Raw genomic sequence first — 10,885 nt, 5'->3', positions numbered from 1 at the left:
GTTACTTTTTAAGTGAAACGGGTAAATGATATGGGCTCACAGCACAGTACAGTAAGCTTTTTTGTAAATCTCACAGCACAGATGACAGTAATTGTTATGTTCTCTCAGTACTACTGTTTTTCTTTTTCTGATGGGGTGGGTTTTTTATTTTTGCCCCTTATTTTTTCTGTGGAAACCGCTTTAACTTACTTAAACTAAGCTGAAATTGTGTGCATGTTTGTGTGTGTAAGAATGAGTGCGTCAGATGAGAAATCAGTGGTTTGTGTTTCCATAGTGAAAGGTGTGTGTTTGTGTGGGCTAAAACTGATTCTCTCTTTTATCATCAACACTAGAACTTGTCTCTACAGTGTTCTGCACTACTGCAGCTCTTGATTTTTTTTTTGTTTAAGTTGGCCTGGGAGCATCTTAGAGGATCTCCTGTTCTTGCTGGAAAAAAGCAATTGTTAAGAAGCACTCAGAACTGAGACAGGCCGTCTTAAAGCGATAGTTCACCAAAACTGAAAATTCTGTCATCATTTACTCTCCCTCATGTTGTTCCAAACCTGTATGAGTTTGTTACTTATGTTGAACACAAAAGAAGATATTTTAAAGAATGTGGGTAACCAGACAGTTGACGGTAGCCATTGACTTTCATAGTATTTTTTTCCTGGAAGCCAATGGCTACCGTCAATTGGTTGGTTACCCACATTCTTCACTCCATCTTCTTTTGTATTTAGCAGAATAAAGAAACTCACACAGGTTTGGAACAACTTGAGAGTCAGTAAATGATGACAATTTCATTTTTGGGTGAACTAACCTTTTAAGTGAGCGTATGTGTTTGGCTATCAATGCATATTGAATGAATGGATGTGTGAGATTGCATGTTTATTGTGCTTAAAATTATGTGGGTTTTAATGGGATATTTAGGCTTTTGACACAAATATAAAAGGCTTTAGCTGTAGCGCTCACTCACCCATCTGCACTGCTGAGAGAGTGATGAGTGAATGCAAGTATTACACTCAACTCTCTGATTTTTCTTCTTGTACCATTTGCTTCATCATGTATTGATTTGTCTGTTTTTTTGGATGTGGTTTTTTTTGTTGTTGTTTTTTTCTTAAAGAACAAATCCAGTGTGATGCAGTGAGCTGGCCTGGTTTTGGGCGGAGCCTACATGTGTTCCTCTGACCAATAGGGAGCGCAACAGAGTACTGTTTGCTGCTAAAGTGTGTGATTGAAGCATTCGTTCATTCATTTGAATGCTCTTAGTTTATATTCTCCTGCACCTTTTCACCTTTCCCCCCAATGCTATATGTAACAGTTCTGAATTAATTTAATTGTGTTGTTTTCAGAGAGATTGCCGCTTGTTAATTTGTCCTAAGATTGTCTGAAACGTGACATGGTAAAATCAAAACCCCTGCGTCCTTACCTCCCCAAACTAAATATTTTATGTATTGAATAGATTATATGAACAGGAATTCCCTTGCGTCTGATAAATATGTTAGCTTTTTGTCTAATCCCGTATATTTGCATACTGAAAAAAAGGGTAGGTAAAATGATCACTTCTTTGAGTCTTTTTCGTGAACTTCACAGGGTGATTTATTAAACTTTAAAACTAATATTGTAACAAAATGACAATCTAACAGTGTATAGCTAATGTAAACGGAAAGAAATCTCCTTGTATCCTCTATGCTTTCGGCTTGTTATAACACGGGCTTAAAGATAGTTGTGTTTGTGTGTGGAATGGTAAGCTGTGTTTTCCCCAGTGGAAGCTGGAATATTGTGTAATAGGAGGATTTACGAAATGAATCTAAAATTAACAGGACATTTTAGGATGGTCTCAGAGGCCAAGATGTGTTCATGTGTCTTTTTAAGCTTTTTTGCATCCAAAAAGCTGCGTGGAATCACTTTAGGAATGTAGACATGAGGAACGACGTATCTTAATAGGATGCTGTTGGTTTGCTTAACCCTCGTTTTGGCTTTACAAGGACTTTAAACTCTCTCATGTGAAAATTGACTAATGACGTGACTCTGAGATGTTTTTTGCAATGCGTTTTGTTGTATTTATGCAGTTTCGAGATCCATAAATAATAGCTATATGTTCCCCTTCATCGTTTGTAAGATGTCCAGATTGTTTTTAGATAAAAAAAATAATAATAAAAAAAAGCAAAAATACTGAATTTTTAGCTTCAAGATAGTCATAGGTACAGGTCCATTAATTGTGGAGAGGTTATATAATGGCTTACAGTGAAACGTACAAGCCCATTTATAGATAGAGATGTTTATGAATGTGTTTTTACTATGTTATGTCTTGTCACTCAAGTTGACATGGGCATTTCGCAAGGAATTTTAAGTGACGCATGAACCGTTGCATTTGTTAATTGCGCGTATATTTGCTTTCTTTTACTAAATATGTGTCACAAACAGTTTAGGCCCCGTATTTTAGGTTTATGCTCTGAAATCCTATTTCTGTGGTCGCTAGCTCTGTAGTGTTTGCTTGGTAGCTCATTTTAGTTGATTTATCCGGACCTGCCTTCTAATGTATGAAACAAGTGATTAATGCAGCCTTAATGCCTCCTGCAAAACCCCACACCCCAAACCCTTGGGCTTTGCTCTTATATTACAGAGCTCTCTACACAAACGCATCACAATTTTGTGCTAAAGGGAACAAAATTTTCTAGCACGGTGTGTAATCCAGTGGTTCGGCCACACACACTCTTAGACACACGTATGGTATTTTACTCTCGTGAAATCCCACCTCCTACCCCAACAGGATTATTTTTGCTGATTTCAGTCATCTGCTGTCCTCATAAGCTAAGCTATTTTTGTTAAATAATTGATATGTATATTTGTATTCATTTATAAATATGTACACAAAATGAAGTGAGTAATCAAGGATAATCTCTCCTCCCTGTAACCCACTGTGACCCACTGGTCATCCTCTAACTGTTCCACTGTCCATTTTTGTTGTTTTAATCTTTTCAGACTGGAAATAAACCTATTTTATTTGAAAAAAAAAAAAAAGATTCGGTGTAGTTTATTTATCTTGCTTTTCCCCGTTTCCTTGTTATGAAATTATAAATGGATTATACACGGATTAGGAATTACAGCTAACAAGGATGTGTCCTAAATGGATATTATACAAAAGGTTTTTTTTTTTTGTTGTTGTTGCCAGTTTTAATATCAATATCTTAGCGGGTTTGGGATTGGTACACTATCAATAAGAGATGTTTTTTTAATTTATTTTTTAGAAATGTGTCTTTTAGGAAATTAATTAATACTCTTATACTCAAAAGTGACACTGAAGACATTTAAAAGATTTCTATTTCAAATACTGTTCTTTTGAACTTTCTATTCATCAAAGGATCCTAAATAAATATAGCATGGTTTCACAAAAATATTATGCAGAACAACCATTTTCAACATTGGTTATATTAAGAAATGTTTCTTTGAGCGAAATTTCAGCAAATTAGAATGATTTCTGAAGGATCATGTGACACTGAAGACTGGAGTAATGATACTGGAAATTCAGCTTTGTCATAACTGGAATAAATTACATTTTTACAATTCAAATAGAAAAGTTATTTAATTGTAATAAAATTTCACAATATTACAGATTTGACTGTATTTTTGATAAAATAAACGCAACATCTCTTCCAGGAACTTCTTTCAAAAACATTAAATTCTTACTGACCCCCATACCTTTGAACAGTATAAGTCAATTGCAGATATTCATAGTTTATTTCTGAATTAACTTAAGTTTTTATTTCTATACTATTTATAGCAAAACCAATTACTCTCCCTGTATTTGTGACCAACACAGCTTTAGGTAAAATATACTATTCAGGAAGTGTTTTAAATTGCTGCCAGCAAACTGAATAGACTACAAATGGATTGTAGTTTCTGACCCTCTCAAAACCTAATGTAAATGAATGTAAATACTCGCCTCTTAAAAGGCATTTTCTTCTGTCTTGTAAATCTTTGCACTGGCCACCAATATGACCCAAGATCTGCAGTAAGAGGATGAGGGTAATTCTGACATCTATTACTAGTTCTTTTGGATTTTTGAGACCCCTAATCTTTAAGTAAGTGTAAAAGCGGTATAGTAGCCAGTTATGTGCCATTCTTTATTTGTTTTGAGCTTTTGAGGTGGGCGTGGTCTCTTGCTTCTGAGGGAAGGGACCATAAATGTATGAAAAATATACTATTACAAAAGATTCTAAATATGAGTCATAATGCTGGCAGCGTTTTAGTCCGATGATATTTTGCCCAACCAGTAAGGTTTTTGTGGGTGATTTGTTTTAGAGCGGCCAGAGTGTGCTTGAAGTTATTAAACACTTTAATTTTAGAGCTGAATGACTGGTCTCTATATAACAGATTTTTCATTTACCTGATTAACATGAGTATTGAAGTTTCATTTTGACATTGGTCTTGAAATGGGAAAGCATCTTTTGCGCAACATCATCTGGACGATACAGAAGTGCTAAATTAAAAAAGGGAGTAACAGTGGAAATGTGTTTTTCAGATAAATGGATTAACTTTCTCAGCCAACCTCATTCTCATCATATGGTGTTCCTTTTGTATTTGGGTGGTATTTTGTGTCAATCTACTCTTCATTTACAGATCTGAAAAGTTATGGTTTACAACTATTTTGTTGTCTTTTAGCAGCCAGGTGGGGGCAGTGTGTGTTGGATAGAATGAAGAGTCTAAAAAGTGAAGCCACTGTCAAAACCAAAGTCAGTCAGTTTAGAATGAACTGAACTATTGTTACAATTATAGCAAAATGAAAGAGATACAGAAAATGTAAATGGATTATAATTTCTGAGCTTCTCAAAATCTAATGGGGTTTTTGATGTTTGAATTTATAAATCCAGCTCCTTTTGCTAAAGCGAGTCTACCAATGAATGCCTCTCCGGTAGATTTTGTATTGACTGACAGACAGAAGTGTATTTAAAGGGATACTTTACACATTTACTCCACCTCTTGTCATCCCAAACTTAAATGACTTGCTTTTTTGAGTGTTTTTTTGGGGGGGTCCAATGGAAGTCAATGATAACATTGCCAACATTCTTCAAAATATGTTCTTTTATGTTTTCCAGTAGAAAGGAGTTCATACAGGTTTGGAATAATTTGAGCCAAGCTGATCATTCTGTGATCAGATGGGGCTGGAATAAACTACACAACTTTTTTAAAGTCCCCCTGTGGTGAAAATCAAGTTTTTAACGTTGTTTATACGTCATATAGACGTATACATTATAGACAGAAATTTTCAATGCAAGTCTACAGGATTCTTATACAACATAATTATAGCAGTGGATTGCAGAATGATGACTCACCACGAGGGGTTTACACTTTACAGCTTCGCTGTTCGGCACAACTATATTTTTTTCCCTCTCTTAGAGAGCTTACAAACACTTTCAGTCCTACTGACCTGTAATGGGATTTGCCCTCTTATTGTTTCAATGTTATATGTGCACGTACACGTTTGAATGGGAGACATATATCCCTCTGCTGCGGCTGCACGGCTTCATCAGTCAAACAAAACAGCTCAGCCTGCCAACAGCAGACAGATAATATTGACTGTGCTATTATCTCTCAGTCCGCTTTCTTCTCTCATATTCTCTTAACAGTTCTCACTCTTTTTCAAATGCATGTGGTTGTGTGTCTATCTATCTTTCTCTGTTATTCTCAGTTACTCAAGGTCACTGATGTTCAAGCAATGTTGCTGTTTTTATTTATACCTTAGTAAAAGCTCTTGGGCATGTTTGTTAACGGTAGAGCTTTGATTTTTGTAGGAATTTCTCTCCCGGCCAGTGTGCTTTTCTTCTTTCTTTGTATGTGTTTGCTTTGCTGTGTTTTTATATTAACCCTTAATCCTCTTCTCAAAATGGCCTGTGCATCTATTTCTGTCTGTAGTCAATTCTCTCTATTCTTCTCCTCCAGGATCCAGACATCCTTTTCTTCAGAGGTTTCTTCTAGATACTGCGCAAGCCTTCTCCTTTCCCCTTTCCTCCTTACTTCTTACTTATCCTGTTGGTTAGCACTTAAAGTTTTGCATCTCAGTGTTGGTTGTTTTTATGATTTTGCTCAATTTTGACTCCGTTAGTCTCATATAACATATGTATAGTGTTTAGCATCTTTCAGTAAGATATATAATACCGCTCAGAAGTTTGGGGTCGGTAAGATTTTTAAATGTTTTGGAAAGTAATCTCTTGTGCTTAAACAAGGCTGTATTTATTTGATCAAAAATACAGTAAAAACAGTATTGTTATAATTTAAAATAACTGTCTATTTTAATGTATTTTAAAATGTAATTTATTCCTGTAATGGCAACTCCAGTCATTACTCCAGTCTTCAGAGTCACATGATCCTTCAGAAATCATTCTAATATGATGATTTGGTGCTCAACAAAACTTTTTATTATTATCAATGTTGAAAGCAGTTGTTCTGCTTAACATTTTTGTGGAAACCATGATATATTTTTGATGAATTGAAAGCATTTATTTGAAGTAGAAATCTTATTGTAAATAAATTTTAGTAATTTTAAATGTCTTTACTGTCAGTTTTGATCAATTTAATGCATTCTTGCTAAATAAAAGTTAATTTCTTAAAAAAAAAAAAAAAAATATATATATATATATTATATATAAAACATATATAATATAAAACAATTATTTATAATATATATATATATATATATATTTATTTTTTGACCCCAAACTTTTTAATGGTACACTCTTAAAAATAAAGGTTCTAAAAGGTGGGTTTTCGCAGCGATGCCATAGAATAACCATTTTTAGTTCCCCAAAAAAACATTCAGTGAATAGTTCTTAAAATATATATATTAGTGATGTAGTACTCGAGTCCGGTCTCGAGACCGATTTCCGCTTTCTCGGACTCGACTCGGACTTGTTCCTTCAAAGACTCGGTCTTGACTCGGACTCGACCCTTCAAAGACTCGGTCTTGACTCGTACTCGGCATAGGCGGTCTCGTCCCCATCACTAGTCCACTAGAATACATACCACTAGAAAATTTTAATTTGCTCTGCATGTCCTAACTATGATTAAAAAAGTCTTTTAGGGTGGGCTTAACATGTTGATGACAAAGCAGCACTGTTGAAGCAGTTTAGAAAAATAGGCAGAAGATGATGCTTGTGGTAGGGATTTTTTTAATGATAGTAAAAGCATAGTCCATATTAAGACGTTAAGACTGCTCCTCTAAACAATTCCCAATCTAGCTTAGTCTGTAGGCCTAACTGTTGATTATTAACTGGGGTGATATTAAATCATGAATATGAAAACTGACATGTTTTTATGGTCTTGGTCTCGACTCCTAAAGACTCGGTCTCGACTCAGACTTGCTTCCTCAAAGACTCGGTCTTGACTCGGACTCGACTGAATTTGAAAACCAACGGACTCGGTCTCGACTCGGACTCGGCCCTTCAAAGACTCGGTCTTGACTCGGACTCGGCATAGGCGGTCTCGTCCCCATCACTAATATATATATATATATATATATATATATATATATATATATATATATATATATATAGTGTGAAGAACATTTTAAAATTCTAAAGAACCTTTTGCCCAATGGAAAGGTTCCATTGATGTTAAAAGTTCTTAGTACCGTAGATGCCAATAAACCTTTATTTTTAAGAGTGTATAGTGTATATCATTCTCCACCAGGGTCTTCATCCAAAGTGAATATAGTAAATCTTCAAGCTTTACAAATTCCAAAGGCATTATTCAGTAAAGGCATTTGGCGTATGCCATGAAAACAAAAGAAAATCCTCTTTATAATGACTTCGCCTCCATGAAGTGTGGAACAGCATCTAACATGCAATAAAAGTCCATAATTCAGGGAACAATGATGCGTAGACCATGGAACAAGGTTGACAGGCAGAACACTGCAGAGTTTGATAGCAGGCGGTTGGTGTGATGCTGCTTTCTGTTGTTGTAATGAGAGCACACTGCACCGTAGTTCCTAACATCAGAGAATAGACGTGGTGCTTCTGAAGGGACCAGTATAGAGAAACTCTCAGAGAGCTTTTCATTGGTGCTGATGGTGCTGATTACCTCAAGAGGGATTCAGTTATTTTACAACGAACCAGATTGGCCTCAGACAGATCCAGCTGTGTCATTTCATAACTCAGCTAGAGCAGTGGATGGCCGTCGTTCATGTTTTTTCTTCCTTTCTAACTGTTCCAGTTCACACTGTTCTAGTTTCTCATGCAAGTCATATTGAGATTTAAAAGGCACTTATTTTTGAGACACGAGACAATATGCTTGACTTGCCATTAGATTATTAGACCGTTTAATCGTTTCTCAAATTTTAAAGAAACTGTTTGGGATTTTTAAATCATTTCCTTAGTTTTAAATATATGTTTTTTGATAATTATTTGACACTTTATTTCTGAAGGTCTTGATTCATATTGAGTGAAAGAAGCATGAGATTGCAAGTGAATACTTGATCATGTTGAATAAAATGTAAAAATTTCTTTCAGTTTGTAGTGTCAGTTTGTCGCCTGTTTTGCCCCATGTCTCAAGAATCATGAGGATGAGCATGTTTTCTTCGTTTTAGATTGTCAGAGCTGATAAGATTGTATGGTGATGCATATTTAATAAAATGACTGAATAAAGAATAAAACACAATATTATTTATAATGACAGAATCATCCTGATTGTATTGGCATACACCAACAAATGTTGTTTTATGAGTCATATTAGGTATACAAAGATACTTAAGGTAACACCTGTGCATATTTTCTGTTTTTTACAACACACACACTCAGGATGTAGTTCTCAGTAAAGGTCACTGTGTGTGCTGTGTTACTGACACCCTTAGGTGTGAAGTTCTCTCATCGTGGCATTTTATGTCAGACACACACATAGACACCATATATCAGCTCACAGTTGCAGATCAGTGTGACGTCTGATGCTTGATGGCTGTAAGAAAGTGTCTCTCGCAAAGAGGAAAGACGGAATATGAGAGAGGAGGAAACCTGTCAAGACTGTGTGTTATTAAATGAACTTTTATAGATTTTGATGTGAATCATAATGCCTGATTCATACATATTGCTGGATTTTTTGTGAGACTGCCTCTCTCTCCTCTCTGTCGCTCTCTTTTTTTTTTCTTTGTTGAACAGGTGCCACTTTGACCAGCGACAATAGTGCTTTAAGTTTGTCTTTCATTTGCACAGTGGGATGTCTTCTGCTTCTGTGTGCCATTTGGAAGAAGGGAATTGGCAGAGGGCAGGAAAAAAAAGAGAGGGAAATGTTATTTGGCACATCACCCTTGTTGATTTGGCATTATACAAGAGAGAGTAAGGGCTTGTTGGTAAATATGTAAATGGTGCACTGTGAAGACATCCTGCCTGGCACGATTCTTGAGCCAGCGGAGACACAAAGACGTAATTCAGAAAATAACTCCGCAAGGAAGTAAAAAATAAGAAGAGAAGGCAACAATTACAGCTTAGTGTTGCTGTATGGACTTGCAGAATTTTTTTTCATAACATAAGCTGGCAAAAGGATCATCTATATAACTTGTATTTTTTATTTAACAAATTGGCAAAAATAATTCTCTCATTATGCATATGAAATAAACCCTGCTAGATTTCTCGCTTTTAAAGAAGCTAGTTTATTAGACTATTTAATTAGTCATTTAGCTGATGCTTTTTCCTAACTAAGGCTCTTAGCAACTAACAGAAGTGAAAGTTTGACTTGGGTAAGTACAATTTAATTATAGTGATTAAAATCCTATTATGTTTTTTAGCTCAAGATATTTTTTATAATGTCAATCGGATTTCTGACTACCTTTCTGCTATGTGTAATAAACATGTAAGGAAAGAGAGCTCAAAGTGTTAGTGTGATCTAACATACTGTATATTTTTTGTCATGGGACCATATAAGGGTCCATCTTATTTCGCTTCCTGCGATTAAGAGATTCACAAGACAAGATGAGTAAGATATTATGCTTTACAATAATTATAATTTCTAACTTTGTTCCCATGCCAGAGTAAGTTTTATAGCATATAAAATTAGTTATGTTAAAGCAAATTTGAACAGGTCTAAAAAAAAAAAAAAATGTCATAAATGTTGGTAAATTGTAAGAGTAATTTAGCCTATAAGAATAAACTATTAAATGTGACCCTGGACCACAACCCAGTCACATGGGTAAATTTTTTGAAATTGAGATTTATACATCATCTGGAAGTTGAATAAATAAGCTTTCCATTGATGTATGGTTTGTTAGGATAGGATAATATTTGGCCGAGATACAACTATTTGAAAATCTGGAATCTGAGAGTGCAAAAAAATCGAAACATTGAGAAAAATGCCTTTAAAGTTGTCCATTTATGTTCGCGTTTGTGCTGCATTCACTCACAAAAATAAATGTTTTATATATTTATGGTTGTAAATGTACAAAATATCTTCATGGAACATGATCTTTACTTAATATCCTAATGATTTTTGGCATAAAAGAAAAATCGATCATTTTGACCCATAAATGTATTGTTGGCTATTGCCACAAATATACCCGTGCGACTTATGACTGGTTTTGTGATCCAGGGTCATAAATGAAGAATTTTCCCCAAATGTTGGCAAATGTGCCAAGTTCTGCCAACCTTAGTGAAAAAACAAAATCTATACCAAAATGTATTTAAAATACATTTATTTCATATTAGTATACTACAAATCCGTTAACATGTTTACTGACATATTGCTTGAGACTTACTGATATAAATATTATAATTAAACTTTATTTGGAGTGCTTCTTTATTTCACAATGCATATTTCTTAATATTAAGCCTAAAATGTGTTTTAATATCACTATTAGTACTTTAGCACAATCAAGTATATCTTTAATTGAACTTCAGCACTATTTCTGGATAACTAAAGAGCATTA

At 34.8% G+C, this 10,885-nt stretch overlaps 1 protein-coding gene across 4 annotated transcripts in view; it reads left to right on the top strand.

The window, feature by feature from the left end:
* Positions 1–10,885, top strand: part of ppm1aa (protein phosphatase, Mg2+/Mn2+ dependent, 1Aa) — a 32,383-nt gene that overhangs the window by 7,718 nt on the left and 13,780 nt on the right. Inside the window, exon 6 of one of the 4 annotated variants that reach the window (XM_079854674.1) lies at positions 5,920–6,580. The exons of the other annotated variants lie outside the window; for them this stretch is intronic. Coding sequence (XP_079710800.1) covers positions 5,920–5,955 — 36 coding nt within the window. The 3' untranslated portion in view covers positions 5,956–6,580. Of the gene's footprint in view, positions 1–5,919; positions 6,581–10,885 lie in introns of those variants that run through there. 4 annotated transcript variants of the gene reach the window in all.

This window comes from Squalius cephalus (assembly GCF_949319135.1).
Source record: "Squalius cephalus genome assembly, chromosome: 21".
Lineage (NCBI taxonomy): Eukaryota > Metazoa > Chordata > Actinopteri > Cypriniformes > Leuciscidae > Squalius > Squalius cephalus.
The sequence above is the reverse complement of the archived record's forward strand: the minus strand, read 5'-3'. Positions and strand labels throughout refer to the sequence as shown.